We start from the raw sequence: 18,795 nt of genomic DNA, 5'->3' as shown, positions 1-18,795 counted from the left end.
TAATAGGCGTGTTCACCGAAATTGTGGACAATTAAAACATTTCGTATAGGTCATTATCCTTTTTGTACATGCTCTTGTACTATATATAGGTACCTAACTAATTCCACCGTAAGTATATATAGTGCTCGAAATTAGTGCATAATATACACACACACTGCACGCTTATAAATGCCTATACATATAGTATAAAAAATACGGCGTGCTTACGTCGAAGGTGTATATATTATTCAGATTATTATATTATATTAAAAGTAACTTCAATAACGCATATTAATCCAGCGACGCGTAGACAATAATGTTTCGGGGTGTGTTAGTACTTTTTAAAAATTATAACTATTTTTTTTTTTAAGAAACATAATATCTATGACACCACACTTCATCAAAAAAAAAAAAAAATTAACGATTCTTACAATACATTTTTTTCTATAATAATATTAATTATTGAGTCTATATATTTTGATATCAGTCATTTTCAGATTTGTCCATTCATCTGTGCACCAAAACACCTACCTACGTGCAAAATTTCACGTTTCTACCAGTACCCAGGGTACCTTATAAGTTTGTTTATAATTTGTGATGTCCAATAACCATAAATAAAACTCAATATTTTCAGGGGATTTTCAAAGTTTTAAAAACCCCCTGCTACACGACTGTGTGCAGTTTATAGACGTTGTTACTATCCGTGATTTATATTATTAAGAAACAGTTTTTTATGTTGACACGTTGTATTATGCATACAAAGTATACAATGTCGTATTACGACTCACCCACACACTACCCTGTAGCATACAACCATAGGACTATAAGATTAAGATTTTTGACAATTTTTTATTAGTGCGCTTAAACATATTTTAAGTATTGTATACATACTATTATAAATTTCGTACGACGATACATCTGGTCACCGAAGACCTAAGAATTCCTACAGTTATGTCTTATGTGTGTGTCATACAGTTCAGGTATGTAAATTGTAAATAGTCACGAACTAGACCCTATAATTGTATATGGTTGTATTTGTACCAATAACCTATATAAACTGTTGTACCCAACTCTGGCGCCACCCGTTTTAATTAATATCATTTCAATTAAAACATTATTAGTTTATGACAAAGGAAACACGAAATTTCAACAATTATATCGAATGCTAAAAACAAAATACAAACACAATTAAATTTATATTAAATACTAAAAACTAAAAACCTTTAAATGTGTAAATGTTAAAAATATAAAACAAATGTAGTTCAATGTTTCAATGTCTACAATGTAGATCTTACAGATATTTGATAAAATTAAAATATTTAATAAAAAAAAAAAATATGTTTTGCAATATACCAACAACCTATTTATAACGCATGTTTTTGATACATTTAGAATTAAAGGTATATTTGGCATATTTATCACCCATACAGACATGCAGTTCACTTTCAGAAATTGCATCGGTACCATACGATTGTATCTATACCTATATTATATATTTTATAGTTTATACTATGAGAATTTTTATACTGCAAACGAAAATAGATGCTACGGAGATAATGAACATAAATTATTTCAATATTATAATATATAGGTATTGGTATACCTCTGTGTAGATAAAATATTTTTCAAATTCATGATTCATGTGCACATGGTTAGACTTGATAAATATTAGCAACAATATACATGTATATTATGTATTACAATATAATAATTAAATGTGTTTCTTCACATTTTTGGTTTACAATTTTATTGTCTTGGAACCTACGCGTAGTCACAACCCATAATCAACAATCGAAAATGTTTGTAAAAAAGTACTTATATATAATATGTATGTATAAGCTGGCAGCTGCTCATGAAAGTAAGTAAAATTATATATTCTTTTAATCAATGATCATTATCAAGCAGACGAATATCATAAAAATGTAATAATTTTATGTACTTATCATAGTTGTATACATATAATACTATTATCTATACCAAACGAGTCTTTATAGCTCACTCACCTATAAATTATTATGTGGTGACATCATTTTTAATGGTAAAATTGTGTACGGTTCGATAAACTTTGAGATTGTTTTCCGTCCTACAGTACTATATTATTATTTTTTTGTTTCTATATACAATATTAAGACCCGATTGTTCAGCAATTGAAAATTAATTAAAAATAGTTTGGACGCGAACGATGGCGATGTCATAATATTATATAAACCATATTGGTAGTCTATGTACATATATCGCTAATGGGTGCCTATTAGAACTATGTATAGGTACCTAGTTGATAGATATAGGCAGGAGAGTTAAAGACAAAAATTACGTTTGTGACGTTCAGAAAAAATTTATATGATGATTTAATATGATACATAGGTATATAGTGTTGTGAAAACTCTAAAATCTTGGTATCATCCACTGAACTAAGAATACATGATGGAATGCGTGCATTAATCAAAATATAATCCTGCAGATCGGAAGTCGCCATATTATGCATCTCGAGTCGTGGGAAAACATGATGACATATTATGGTATTTATGAAAATTGTTGTCACCACAATATTATAACCTACGCTCACATTTAAATCTATAATATTATGTCGTACAGTGTTGCGTGCAGAAAATTATTATTTCGTGAAGCACGTGATGATGAAAAATCGAAATTATTGTTTTGCTCCTGTCATCGGTTACGGTTCACCACAGATGGCAAGTACAATATGTATACCGAACAGTAAAGATTGAAATAATGTTCCAGTCTCGAGTAAATAATTAATTATTTTATTTCATTATTATTATTATGTATTATTCCTATACACGTCATATTATATATAATATTATTATCGTAGTGGACATTAGAAACAACAGGTCGGTTTCCCGGGATACGGTCGGTCAATATTCCAACGGCACATTTTCGTCATCTAGGAAATATTTTATACAATATAAAAAATATATTAGACATATATTTTATCGTTATTGTTATTAGGTTCCGGTGCCAAAATGGACCAGTGCGGTGGTACGCTGTTGCCAAAAATACCTGGTATCTACCAGTCGTACACGGTGAGTTCTTATTCATATTATACACACATGTTTATTTTATTGTCTACGCGAATTTTCTCGGAACGCTGAAGACGTATAGTCACTTGGCGGAATCGTTCCTACCTCTATACAAATGCGATATATAATAGGATATTAAAAAATTGTTTACCTCACCGCAGATTTCAACTAGTTTTTTTAGCGACCGCGTACAGGAATGAATCTCATAGTCTGTGCCGAGGATTAAACCGCGGTGTCTTTACTTACAGGGTTAGTCTGTGGTCTAAATTATCTGGTCTAAAATAAATATTGGCGAACTAAAAGGCGGCGTCGACAACCTTATGATTAGCCACGCTTTGACTTGGGGAATGGCGCCGTGGGAAAAAATTAGTTCAAATATAGGGAGCAGGGTTTCGAAAAAGTCTGAGTACCACTGCCGTACAAGGCCGACACCTGTGTTAGCTCCAATATCCGTTAAAAAATAACTTCTTTAATGCATTGATATAGAGACTTTATGCGCTGACAATTGTCTAATATGTCTTGTAGGTATATTGTATGGAAAATAAATACCGATAATTAATGTTTTACTCGGACGACGCCTCCACCGCATAAGTACCTACACCAAAAGTGTCGCATTATTCCATTGACATCGGCGTGTCCGGGGTCATGATCGTTTATAATATACATAATACAATCTTCATACAATAAATATATAACTATATTGTATACAATATAATATATTATGCTAGCATAATAATACCGCGGAAGATAAAGTAAATAAAAAAAAATATTATATTATGTATATATATAATATGTTATAACTGTTGTGACTAAATATAAGTCGAAGTAAGTTCGAATATAGACCTATTTTGATTTTAAATCCTACGGTAGGTATATGTATTAAAGTATCAATAGTTGGTACTTACCTATACATTTAGTGTCATAAACATTCTGTAATGTAAATCAAATCATATAATAGGTACCTATTGACTTTTAAACTGATCCCTTCATCGAGAGTCATTCAATATCTTGGGAAATAAATAATATTTCAACAATTATTCTTAACATTTTAAAAACCAAATAAAAAATTAAAAAAGGGGAAAGAGGGTAATCGCTGTGCTGTACTACTACCTAGGTGTAGAGTGTCGAGTATTTCTTGTCATTGTGTAATAGTCACTATAATGTATGTGTTAATTGAATTCAATGTTAAATAATTCCAAACCAAAAATGATTTTGAGCGAAGACTGAATTGATTCAGTCAGTCATCTTATATTTCTATAAGTATATTTCATGATAATATGTATTTTGATTTTATTATTGAATTGATTTATTTTACTATTAGTATTACGGTAGGTTGATTTTATTTTTTCCGTAAACATTTCATTTATTATATTAATAATATTTAATTATTATCATAAAAGTATATATTTACTTTATAAATTTGTCAAAATTATATCTTCAAAGGCTCATAAAAAATATTGTGGATTTTAATTACCTACTGAGAATTTACAACTCCGACATCTCCAAGGCTAAAAGTAACAACTAGATCCAATTTGTCACTAGAAACCGCCATAAAATTTGATGATCAGAGCATTGTTTCTGGTAGAAAAGGTATCTTCAGACAAAAAATAAAAAATAAAAACACACATCATTGTTGTTTCCTCCTCTCAGAATCTAAAATGTCTTTTATCTACCGAGATATCGCCTGGATAACGAAAAAAAATCTCCCTGTACCTACCCACAAGGTGTATATATATATATATATATTTATATATATATATATATATGTATATATATATAGGTACATCAACTGACAGTGCGAAAGGTTTTATTTTAATTTTATTTTTTGAAGGACTCCGAAAAATGTTTTTCAATTCTTAACGGTGTTCAAATGCGATGTATTCGTATACATTTTTTAAAGAATGTTTGACACTTTTTTTTACAATCGAATTATGATTTGACATATTATTATCATTGTCTCGGCCGTACCATTCAAAGCGGGTGAGACTACACCGCGTATATATTATCATTACATATATGTTTCCCATGTCGAAAACCGTCCATCATCCCGCACCGGCATGATATGCTAGTACAGGTAGTAAATAATGTAATATATCGTCGGACCACTGCAGCACGTATTTACAAAATGGGTAACTAATAGTATACGATATATCGTATTATATAGACTGGTCTGTACAACGCGTCTGCGGATTAAACATCGAACAAATCAATTTTCTGAACTGACGTGAAAAAATATCAAAAAATCTAAGGAAAACAATTTTCCGACGAGCAAAGCAGAAACAGTAGTTACCTGTAAATAATGTACGTAAATGCACGTAAATATATACGTTTGATCCACTCTATATAGGTATATACTTCGACCGCGCGCGTGTGTGTGTGTGCGTGTGTGTGTGTGTGTGTGTGCATATAGACGTACCTACAGCAGCTGTACATTACATTATATACCTCTACTTACAATGGTATGTATATATCTTGTACTCGGCGGTACATAACGCAAATTTTCACGGCTCCGTTGTTTGCCATAGTCATTATTTCGGTTCGCTATATAATATAATAATAATAATAATAATAATAATATATCCTACGAAAAACTCTGCGGGTAGCGTAAAGAGTAACGACCGAAGGTCACAGACCATAACAGTGTAATACGCCACGTACTATATATATATTTGTGTGCCTATATATAGAATATAATATCATGTTTATTGCGTTATGACTTATAGCCAAACGTGAATTTCGTCTGTGCAAAAAAGTCTTTGTCACCGTTTCGGCGTTTCCGCTTCCGGTCCGAAGACTGTATATAATAATAACGAATATTGCAATCAATATTTTCGATACATTATATCGCTGCGCCGCCGTTGTTCAATTACTAGTATTTGCCAACATAAGTAAATAGTTAATTACTTATAATAGGTAGAAGATACTAAGTAAAAGATGCATAAATGTAGTCAATAATATTTTATAGCATCAGCATAGCTGTATACAAACCGATTTCCTCCTCTGAAAAAATGAACGAATAAAAATTCGACACTAGGTCGGTGTATCTCGGTTCACGGACAAGTCTGCATAGTTGCACTTCGTCCTGAGAATTAATTCTATATCGGTATGGGTTGTAGAAATCGGTATATCTTTGAATGTGGTTGAACCACTGCGGTTCTAACAATCTCTAAGTTTTTTTGTTGTCTCTATAATTTCTAATAAAAATTTCTGTAACGTTCGTAAATATTGGTCCGGTAGTTAGTTGGGTCTATAAGCTACGAACATAATTGCTTTGTGTTGTGAATTTTAATAGTAAAAATATAAGATTCCGAGCGAAGCGATGAGTGAATTGTATGTATTTACAATGATGTGTGTTTTTTTTCGGTCCGTCATCGACATTTGGTGAAGTGAAAATTCTCTGCTTTTTGACATCAGCATCTTTTCTGATTTGAAAGTGAATCTAGTTGGGAAGGAAAAATTAAAAATTCACAGTAGTTTTAAAAGCCTCTCAAAAACCTGGACGTTTTAAGTGAAACCAATTTTTTAAAAATCGATTTTATTTTATATTCGCATTTTGCATATATGATAAAAATTAAAAAATATTTGACTTTTTTTGTGCTATTCATAATGGTATCAGACATTTTTCAAATGTTGTAAATTATTTTTCAGTTGGAAATATTCATAAAAGTTTTCTTATTTAACATAAGTTATTTTAATAGAACCTTTATCAAAAAAAAAAACTAGTTCATCGAAAAAGTTCGGTATTCATAGTCATGCAATATTTCTGTTTTCATTTATTTTTTTTTCCTTATTAAACACAATCGTTATTCGTATGCAATGATTTAACATTGAATTCAAATATAAAACATCCATTACAATGACATACTGTACATCAGAGCGGTACCCATACTTTCCTACCTATTTTAATATTTTATTTTATTTAAAAAAAAATTAAATTACCAGTCACAATCTTTTTTAGTTGTATTTTTTTCTAATTTCGATTTATTTAGTTATTACAAGTTTTTATTTTTTGCCGTTTTACCGATGTCATTACTGTATAGGTAGGTCCTTTTATGCGAGTTAGGTATAGTTATATTTATTATATTACGTATTTTATATACAAGTTTAATAATACACGATGGCATTCGCAGGAATGAGTAAACGTGTCGAACACGCGAATAGAGAATCTATTTTTTTTTTATGTAATGTAGTTGGTTGTATTTTAGTGTTTTACAGTCATTGATTGTGATTTTTTACAGTTGCAGGTGTAGCGCGTTATATTATTATACTTTCATGCACGACTTGATTATCGCATGAAAAAGTTCCAGTAGTTCTCACCTTCCAGTCACACATATTGTGCCTACTATATAGATAGGTTATAAATAACGTGTAACATAATATTGTGATACTTACAAATTTTACGAATTCTCCAAGTTTTTCTTGTAGTTAGGTACATCTAGAAATATTGTTCACAAATTATTTTCAAATTACAAATTATATTTCCAATCAATCATTGCGTATATCGTATACCCCTAATTATACAATTACTTTGGTCTTTTATTAATTTGATTTTTCCTAGTTTATAGGTTTTTAGGAGAATAAGCCTTGCAAAACAATAATAATATCATAACGAACAATGCTCGCCTTTTCAAACGACTTTCGTCTCCTAAATACGAGAATATCGTATTCAAATTACTGTTAAATATAAATAAAAAAAAAATATAATATTCGATGAAACACGACGTTTGCATTTTTACAGGAAATCAAAGATAAATATCCAATAGGGAGTGATTTAGAATGCATCGACAACGTGAGGTTCATCAAGTCGATAGAAAAAAAAAATGAACCCTTGTTTTGTGACGCAGACGTGGCCATGGTGATGTTGGCCAAAGGACAGAACGTTATCAACATGCGCAATTGGTTGGCGTTTGACGATAAAGAGGTAAACAAAACATCTATCCATAGACAAACAGACGGATGTGATAATAAATAATATAGTACTCGTTCAACACTTGGCAAGCACGCACTGTGTATTGAATATAGGTATAATATTATATTGATTGGCCGAACAGAGCGCTGAATTCCTAAACCATACATTTGATCCAAAATACAGGATAAAACCACACACACTTGTAGTACCTAGGTTGTTACCGCACACTTTTTGAAGGTTGTTATATCCTAAAACTGAACATGTTATGATAACCTAAACATTTTATATATTTTTTAGTGTAAAATAATATATATTATTTATTACTTATCTATAGTGATTTATTTTAATTAAAAAATATTTAAAAAAAATTGTCTTCATGTAAGTAGGTACTGGTCATAATAATTACATACGAATTCTATATTTTTTTTTACGTGTTACAATAAAAATTTCATTATAATTGCAAACATAAGTCATTTTTTTTATTTTGGGTTGTAAAAATAACACAAATTAACACAAAAGAGGTATAGTAAACTCGGTAAACGTTTTCGACGTACGCGTCTGGTCCGTAGATTAAAAATTCTGATCTGTATTTTGCTATACAATATTATGACTAATAAGCCGATAAAGGGTACAGTTTTTATGTATCGGTCTGTATTGGAGTAGAATTCATAAGTTTTTGGACGCAACCGAAAACAGTATAACGTCACACAATATTGGTACACATCAGGGGAAAGAAAAATACCCAATACGCGAGTTAGGTACCTGTCGGCCATACGTATATTTAACGCTGTAATTTAATATTTCGCTGGTACACAATAATATGTTGTTTATATATATTACAAAATGATACCAATCGTGGACAGCAGATTGATGGACTAGATATATCTGTTATAACTTGTGTAGAATAATAAACGCGTATGAGATTATTTCTGCAGAACGCTCTCGAATTTCGATTATTATCGGCTGCCTCGCAGAAATTTTGGCAGGTATAAGCTATAATATACAAGCATTAGGTTAGCGAGGGCTGCAGTGCGTGTGCACGAGAAATGTTCTCCGGTCAATACGGTGTGCGAACGGTTCATTTCAGTAGTTTTCTTTATTTTTTTTTCATCTGTTGTACGAAATTCGATTTCATTACAAACAAAGTAAACGTCCGTCCGTCTGCCGTATAATTTGGGGTATCGTTTTACTTATTGGTTTCGGTCCGGTCTTAAACGACACGGCTATACGGTTTGTGTGCTGAACTAGAATAGCGGTGTACAATACAATCAATTCTACGCGATTCTAAGAGGAAAATAAATTGCATACATAATTGATACGGGTCGAACGTCTATAATATTATTATGTTGTTTATATAGGTTCTCACATTTTACGCTTTTTACAAAAAGTCGGGTCGTGGAAGCTCCGCAGGAATAGATTACATGCTAAAACGGCTCAATATCATTTATTTTTTGGTGGACGAAACGATTCAAGTAAACGAGCCGACGAAACCGAACAGCGGCTGTCCACAAGGTTCTCATACAATTGTACCTACTTATAGTTAAAAATACATAACGGGTTTAAAATTAAAAAAAAAAAAACAATTCTAATTTAAAAAATCATACAATTAATACCTATAGTAATACGTAGAAAAAACGGAAAATAATGATAATAATATTTTTTTTAACATTGAAAATTTGAAACATTAATAATATTCTTCGAAAATTATACCCATAGAGCATTTAAATGATTAAAACCATCGAATAGTTATGATACAACCCATAGCGATCGAAATGAAATGTTGAAGGGTAATAACCTTTCTTATTATAAAACACGTATAACAAGTTTCAAATAAATGTATATTAAATTTGAAAATTATGTTTGTATTTTATTATATTAATTAAATCGGTCATAGGTTGTTTCATAAAAAAACAAAAAATACCGTTACCTGGCTGTGATCAAGAAACGGGCCCCTATTACAGGCTACCCGATTTAATTGTGGGCACTACGGTCATCTTTTACGGAAAAGAGTTAAGAATCACTGGTGTCGACCCATATACTAGAGATTTCCTGCACACGATGGGAGTTCCTGCGAAAGACAACGAACCGATTCCAGAAGATCCATATTTTGAGTACAGGAAAAAAGTGATGTACTGTACTATTTTGCATGCGATCAGTATATTATTATTATTATTGTTGTTTGAGAATTCCGAATAACTATGATAATAATAATATAATATTCGTATCGCGACCACATTTTGGTGTCGCCAACAGCGTTTTAATGTTTCGGGTTTTGGCAGACTGCTCTGGATATCACCTTAAAAAATAAAGCGAATACAGCTAGGAACCCACCTCCGAATGGCTTCGACTCTCTGATCTTACGATTTCGGGGCTATTGGGACGACCGTGACGAAATGGAGGGCGAATTGCATTTCTACGAAGTTCTCTATTACCTCGTCGACGACACGATGGAGTTGGTTGAAGAAATTATTGACGACAACCGAGTTACTGGAAAACGTCATAAGTTGATCGTGAAAAGGCAACGGTTACCGAAAGTAAGTATAGATTATAATAACTATACGACTTTATACACGTATACACGATGGTTCACCATCTTGCTTACCCCATCTTACTTATCCAGTAATGCAATTATTCAAAATCTGATTTTTGGAATTTTTAAATGTCCTTTCACTCTATTTTGACAAATTCTTAAGATTGTTTAAACTATTTAAGGAGTGACTTGTGGAAATAAATAAACTTCATTTTTTCGTATGGGAGATGATAAACTGAGGCAAAATAAACCTTTTTCTAAAAGTCGGTATGTAAACTGCGACATATATATATTACCCAGACTGCGGCAATTTATTTTATATATCTACTATAAATTATACACACCGATAGGATTTCATATAAAAGTTTATCGTTTAGCTTAATTAGGTATATAAATGTAAAAATGAAAAATGAAAAATGAAATCGCTTTATACGCTGGCTTTATAACCACTTATTTTCATTTATATTTAAACTTAAAATTGTTTAACGCTATTAATTGTTTGCTACTCTGGTTATTTAGTAAACATTGTTGTAAATTCCATATTGAATTAAATATTAAACATCTACACCTTAAATTACTTCTACTGACATCTAACTACACTTAGTAAGTACTAATAGTAGTATCATCACAAGTAAAGGAAACAATATTTAGTATGTTGAGTTAGAACTTAAGAATACATTTAGATTTACTTTACCAATTTGTAAGCAAAATAACAGAATTAATTAAAAAATATACGTACATAATAACAAACACATAGGTATTATTATACGATTTAGGTATTTATATAATTGATATTATCGTATCGATATGTACGTACAGTATATTGTAGGCAATAGGTATAAAAAATAAATTGCTGCAGTTTATGTATATCTTATCGGTTCTATCTCAGATTGCATAATATTATTATTTTTTTTTGGAGCAGTTCACACATCGATATTAAGAAAAATGTTAGCCACAGTTTACATTTAGCATTTAAAATTCAACTTCCCTCCTTTTTAATACAGTAAAATATTTAAAGGATAATTTTCCTTGATTATTGACGTATCGAAATGAAAATACGAACCAGTAGTTTTGAGTTATTTAACTTTGTTTTCTAATGGTAAAGTGGATACCTTACTATTAGAAAACAAAATTAAATAAATCCATTAAGTGGATTTGATAGATATTATGGAAACTATGGTAATTTGAATATTTTAGAAATGTATCTTTCCATAATTTATAAAAATGGTCCAAGTATAATAAATACTTAGTCCAACATTACAACTATTTAATATTTTTATTAAACTATTTATCAGGACTATCCTTAGTATAAACTTTTAATAACTGAAACACTAGAAAAACTAACCTTGTTCAAATTTTGAATTGGGCTCAAAATCAAAAAATGGTGTATCCAATATAATTCAATTTCAATTTCAAAAATCAGAATTTGAATAAATTCATTATTTAATTTTCATTTATGAGGGTGATCATGCGTATAGTGTATCACTCTGTATATTATATATAGGTAAGTTTAACAATGTTACAATTTGATTCGAATGGACCTTGAACATCGAACGATAGGACAAAATGGAGAGACATCTTATGAGTTTTTGCTTTTAATTGAATCTTAAAGTTTTGATTATTATTAGAATGTGTTTCAAACGCATTGCCGCGCGGTACATAATATAGTATTAAATACCATTGTATGAACTTGTTTGTTGCATTTTCAGGAAGGCCCGTGGCTTTTACAACTTGGTCACAATGTCAAACAAGACATACTGAACGTTATGGAGACAAACAAAAATTCGTTTTACTATACAATGGATTCTCAGCTTGGGGCTGCGCAAAAAGTGTCGTATTATCATTGTACAGATTTGTTTATCGGACACGTTCTAAACATTTATGGTCGTTCTATCACCCTGGTTTCATGTGACGAATTCACCAAAAACTTTTATAAAGCTGTGTACCGATTAGGTGAGTGAAATAATTAACAGATAAAAATTAAATTTAGAAAAGAAACCTCCGAGTAAATTTGATTAATTGAATGAATTATATTTATTTATTTTCATTATCAGCATTAAATTAAAAACTATGCTATTTGATTCTATTTAATTTTTTATTCGAGCAAAAAATGTGTTGATTTTACAATAATGTGTTTTTATTTTTTTTGTACATGTAGGTACTATGTATACACGATTTTAAGTAAAAAAATACTTTGTTTATCATTTTTGAATATCTTTTTTGATAGAAAGGCTAATCTAGACCAACTCTTGGAGAATCAAAATAAAAATCAACACTGCTTTTAAAATAATATTGAATAACAAGATTTTTACTCAAAAATAATTTTCGATTAAATCTTTTAATTTTGTGGTTATTTTTAAAAACAAATAACCGTAGTTACTAGAAATTTTCAACATTTTCAATGCATGCTATAATATTCAAATATTTTGACTCTTTTTCTTAAAGACATATGAAATTCAAATATGTTTACATTTTCAAAATGTATTGAAAAAAATGTTGATTAAAAAACGTTGAAAATATAAGGCAAGGTTTCTCATGGGTAGTTTATTCTAAAATTAAAATATCCGAAACTATATAAGAATTTTTTTATAGACATTTTAAACTCAAATTTTGACGAAATCATACTTTTTCTGTACAAGAAAGTACCGAATGTATCTAATGTTTGTTTCTAATTATGATAAGTTACTTTCTAGAAACCTTCAATCCAATACAAGCCCCTAAAACAATGAGAGAAATTGAAGCAGAAATGTTGCATCAAAAACGAGTAGAAATAATTCTGAAAAGCTATGACGAAGTACTGAGGAAACGTTTGATTAAACACGGAGGAGCAGGAATAATATTTGGATTTCTCATTAAAATGATAACCGATGATCCGATTAATCAAGGTAGAAATTTCATGTTGAAGTACTATTTGGATGATACGGAATTCGCTATATATGAATACAGGGAAACAAATTCAGGTATGATTTAGTTCTTTGAAGTAGGTACCTCCTACCTATTTTACAAAATCGTTTTAATAATAATTTGATAATCAGGAAAAATAAAACTATTATTAATCAATAGAGGTTATCTACGTTTAAGAGATTTTTATGAAAAAAATACACTCAGTAATATAGACCAATAAACCACCTTTGCCCTGCGCTCGTGACCTATTGTAGGTACAACTGAGTGGTTACCTAATTTTCCCCTTTTGTTATTTTGACTTTTAGCTTAAATATTGAGTTTATAATATGAAAATTAAACATTTTTCTGTAGCACATCGTATTATATTATACATTTATTTTGATATGATTTTTCCAAGGAATGCGTGGTGGAATGTTTCGTTCAAAACGTGGGTTTAGCGAGAACCAAGACCAGGCAGATTTATTCATTTTTCATCAGTTAGCGGTTGGAGTCAAAATCAGTATTGACGAATTCAAGTTTATTATTGTCGATATCGATGATAAGACATTGCAGTTCATGATCAATAATCCAAAAGAGGTAAATATAAAAAAATAGGGCAAATTTTAAAATAAAAGTATAATTCTTTCAGTTCTCACACAGTAATTTGGCCACAGTTAGAAGCAAGACTCGTGAAATGATAAACAGTCGATTCCCGAGTTTAGACGAATTTCGAACGAAATACTTTCAGGATCGAGAATTGGTGGACAGAGATGAATTTAGAAAAGTTTTGTCCTTTGAAGGAGAATTAGATCCTCATATTGGAGCAGTACTGTCACTAATGCACAAACGCTCAGATCCATTTGAACCTTTTACGGACAATGTGTTTAGAAGTGTAGTGCAACGCGAATTGAGAAAAGATTGTTTTATACACTTTGATGGTTTAAAGAATAATTTTAGATCCTGGAAATCGAAATCCGACGAAGTTGGTTACATTGAATGCACTGAAGCAATCAAGGCGATGAAAAGCAATAGAATCTCGTTGAGCGAGGAAATAACTAATATCCTCGTTGATAAGTAAGCAAAGAAAAGTATAATCCATATTTTGTCATCTGTAGAAGTATATCACAATAAGGTGATAAGTGATAACACCGACTAGTTGATTTGTTAGAATATTATATAATTTGTTTAATTCCAATCATTTATGAATTATTCCATTATTATAAAACTTGTCAAATTAAAAATTGCAGGAAATAAGTGCATCAAATAGCTCATCAACAATGTTTTCAAAATACCGGTTTTGGTATATACAATAAATATATATTTATTACCAACACATATTACTTTACCATGTTTAAACCATTATTACCTATATATGTATATTGTATAGTTTTATTAAACTTTTTTATGGTCGTTCATACAGCTTCATTTACATGTGCCTCTGGGAAAGCTTTATTTTGTATTATACGCAATTACCATAATCCACGTTATTTTCGTTTATTCGTTTATTTTGTTCGAATTAATTCTTTCGTAGTATCCACATCATCACAGTAACTTCATGTTCATTTTCATTTTTTTAAAATATATAATGATTATATGAATACATTACAGGACGATAGACTGTGTCACTATTGTGTGTAGGTAATAGTTGACTGCTCTCAATTTTTACTCTTAAAAATAAAACCAATTTATTTCCAATTATGATGATGTTAATTGTAAATATGTTTGACGATGCGTATAACAATAACAACTTACAAATTAATTGACATTTCACTCCATCGGTCGTATTACGTCCATGATATTAAATTTCGTTGTTGTTTACTGCAATATCCAATAATCAATATTTCAAATTCGCCTCTTGTATTGTGTATCAAATTATGTTTGTCAACTAAAAAATATTATTATTTATAATGTAGATCAATATGGTTCGAGTGATAATAATTAATTGTAATATGACCTTTTATTTTCGTCGCTCGTAATCGAAATCAAATCCATAGGTACCTACCATAGGCTGAGTGCATTCTCAGATCAACAGCATGTCCACCATGCCTATAGAGTTATGATTATGAACACTAGAGAAGTGTTTTTTGTCTACAATGTTCATGGGGTTGTTATATTCGTGACGATAAACTGATGTTTACAATAAACTGTTGCAGATTCAAGGACACCAAAAACGGCTGCTCCGTGAACTACGAAGAAATGGTAGAATTTATGGATTACGTGAAAAATCCAGTGGATCCTCCCTCCAGATTGGCCAGGGTTAGTGATACGTGAACGCATATTGTTTATTGTAGGATACCTTGACGAGGGTTATGGTAGTTATGGTAGTGGTAGTAGGGCTGTAAGAGTGGTATAGAGGGGTGAGCTATGGTAGTATTGCTTATTGCTAAGATTCAACAGCCTTACAAGTTACATTTAAGCACGTAACATTTTCAAAAGACATTCTCTGCAGCGAGGAATCCAGAATGCAGCATTTTAATCTACCCCAAACCAAACACCACTAGAGCTTTCGGAATACCTTCACAATCATATTGTTTTGGTTGTATTCGATATTGAGTTAAGTTATAAGTACCCTCCACTTTTCAGAATAACTACTATGCAAGTAAATAACTATCGTGTGCATATCCAAGCTAGATGTTCAATCCTGTGACCAACCAGACTGCATACTTACAATACACGAAACCGTTTTTTCGGTCCTGTCTAAGTATATCCGTGATTTTTGTGTGTTACAGGAACTGTTGTTTGTCAAACCCAAAAAAGTTTTAATCCGAGTGAACGAGTTCATAGATGACCTGCGGTCGGAGGTGTCGCAAATAGTATGCGAGACGGAAAATTAAATTTCGGTCAAACTATAATATTTTAAATACAACAAGTTTGATTAAAATTAAGAGTTTAAACAAATAAACTTATATTATTATACATACTCTGCGTTAAATTATCACAAGACGAGTTATCCGCCAGTCACTATACTATACCATCGAATGTAAAAATAATAATAATATCAAAATCGTCGTGCCTGGCCGAGAACACGGCATATTACGATCGAAGAATGCCAATTTGACACACATCACGAAACTACTACTATTCGGAACACGTCGCCTGCGCTATGGCCGTTGTCGTCGTTGTATTATTAATAATAATATTTTATTTTATTATATTAATATTTATTATTATTGGCTCGCACAGCCCGTGGTCAGCGTGCGTGCGTGTGCGCTTCATTAGCCATTCAGGAAGCGATGACCAACATTTTAATTCGACTAACGCTCGGTTTTAGCGGACAAACGCGTATCGTGTGTTGTTGTTTTCGTATTAATATATTAATATATATTATATTATTATATTTAATATATTTTTTTACGTGTACGGTGTACGCATTTACCAGTCTGACCGGCCTTGGCGGCGGTCTGGACAGCTAGTGGGTCCTATACTATCCGGACGAAGAACGGTGCCGCCGCCGCCGCCGCCGCTGCCGTTTCGAGCAAACCGCATTATTTTATAGTTTCCCGACACAGAGGTGCCCGCAAGGTCGTGTCATACTACCAGACTAGTGTGATAAGTAAAACTGGTTTGGTCTGAAATACACACTCATATATATACCAATGCACACATATATATATATAAAACATGATGTATATATATACCAAAGCACGTTTGGAGCTGTTTATAGGTACGCATATATAATATGATATACATAATCATACGATATCTGACTAAACTCGGGTATGGGAAAACGGAAGCGAAAGGGAAATCCGGAACTTTGCGTGTATAGGTGCATCATTGGGGCACAACCCGCACGTTAATATTACCTACACCGCATATCTCTATCACGACATAAAAAATGCACGAACCGCTACCGTACCCCAAAACTGCAATCGTTTCGCACGGTTTAGCAGGCGCTTCATTTCCCAGGGTGCAGGATGCATTCTCATAGTCATTTTTTCTTGAAACGCGTCACTCGAAGCCTGGAGGGAGGAGACAAGGAAGACGAGTGCATTTCCTCACCGGCTTATATTTTTGAAATTATTCCGATGGCGGACGGGTTGTTTGTCATATAATTTTCTTACTTATAATATCAGTCAGATTTACTTAACCTCCGTATGTAGTGGCAACAACGATTTGTTTTATTCTTTCGTCGTGTATTTAAATACGTTTTTATCATTATATAGATAATATACTACTGTATTGTAACTTGTAATTATATTATTATGAAAATAGGTGTAATATTATGATAGTTTACAATTTCATATAAATTATCTATTGCTATAATATATTTTTTTTCATACACATTAGTATTTACCTAATTATTTGTGATTAAAAAATATAAAAATAGATTTATTAATTATAAATAATAATATACTTATTACTTATACGTCAATAAATTAAAACCAATAAAAGAGATTTATTTTCCAATTACCCCTTGACAAAATTACAAGTAGGGCGTATGGTACTTGGATTTATTCTTAGGGGCCTAGTACAATTTTTTCTTCCCATTGAAAAATCCATCTGAAATTATGTCGCCGTATGGTGTAAGAGTCTCTGATACGACACAGTAAAAACATAACATTTTAATACTTTATATACAAACGCTGAAACACTGACCTCTTCACACACAAACCGTTCCGCTCTACCATGAAACGTATCTAAATCTCGCGGTAATATTATATTATAGTTGACCGCCATATCGTTAGCCGCCCGAGGAGTGAGAAAACCTTCGTTTCAAATGTTTTTTTTGGCAAACGGCCAGCGGCCACGATCGCAAAGCGGTAGTACGGCAGCGTAAAACTCGAAGGTTTATTCCGCCCGTGAAACGTTTACATACCTCTGTACACGCCACCTGTACGGTATATTATAATAATTAATATTTTTGTTATTATTAGACTTTGATTATGCGTCTTACGTACCGTTTAGCGAGTGTAGGCACTGCGGCGCCACGACTGCGAACTGTTACAATAACATATTATTAACTATATCAATATTTGTCGGCACAGTGCGGACGTGTAGTGCAGTGCATATTTGAACGTAAGATACTCTATGACGGTACTATTATTTGGATTAGATGTTTTTTTTTTGAACGACCTACCACCCCCACTTTCGATAGGTTTCGACATTTTTGGTGAACACCGAGCGTACATGATACTACTCTATGATATAATTACAAATTTAATACGCGAATATGAAACGCTTAGAGTGGAATTTTATTAGGGTGTGGTGTTTCAACACCCGAAACATCCCCGGCTTGTATGAAGTAGTTGCCTTATTTATGGGATTTTTGTGATTTTTTATAGACTGTTGCTCACATTAAGTTATCGATAATGGATGTAAAACATACGAATAAATGAATATTTAAATCGCATATAGTTTTTGGAAGGGTGACTTTGAAAAATGATTACCAATTATTACTATAAATGCTGTATAATAGCATGTAATTAAATTATTAAAAAATCCATATTATAATT

At 31.5% G+C, this 18,795-nt stretch overlaps 1 protein-coding gene and 1 long non-coding RNA gene across 2 annotated transcripts; one reads left to right on the top strand and one right to left on the bottom strand.

Moving 5' to 3' along the window:
* Positions 1–2,963: 2,963 nt before the first annotated feature.
* On the top strand, positions 2,964–16,177 carry LOC111031167 (EF-hand domain-containing family member C2-like). The gene is made up of 11 exons (XM_022310997.1): positions 2,964–3,023; positions 7,759–7,941; positions 9,288–9,441; positions 9,824–10,053; positions 10,209–10,463; positions 12,169–12,416; positions 13,142–13,419; positions 13,761–13,939; positions 13,992–14,416; positions 15,496–15,598; positions 16,072–16,177. Exons 1-11 carry the CDS (start codon positions 2,964–2,966, stop codon positions 16,174–16,176), a joined length of 2,220 nt encoding a protein of 739 aa, XP_022166689.1. The 3' UTR covers position 16,177.
* Positions 14,635–16,448, bottom strand: LOC111031168. Its single transcript, XR_002604171.1, has 4 exons — positions 16,264–16,448; positions 16,011–16,188; positions 15,095–15,227; positions 14,635–15,009 (listed from the first exon to the last, which is right to left on the bottom strand). It is a non-coding gene; the product is annotated as an uncharacterized LOC111031168 (long non-coding RNA).
* Positions 16,449–18,795: the final 2,347 nt, after the last annotated feature.

The sequence above is a fragment of the Myzus persicae genome, unplaced genomic scaffold (assembly GCF_001856785.1).
Source record: "Myzus persicae strain clone G006 unplaced genomic scaffold, MPER_G0061.0, whole genome shotgun sequence".
Taxonomy (NCBI): Eukaryota; Metazoa; Arthropoda; class Insecta; order Hemiptera; family Aphididae; genus Myzus; species Myzus persicae.
Note: the sequence above shows the minus strand (reverse complement) of the source record. Positions and strands in the feature narration are given on the sequence as shown.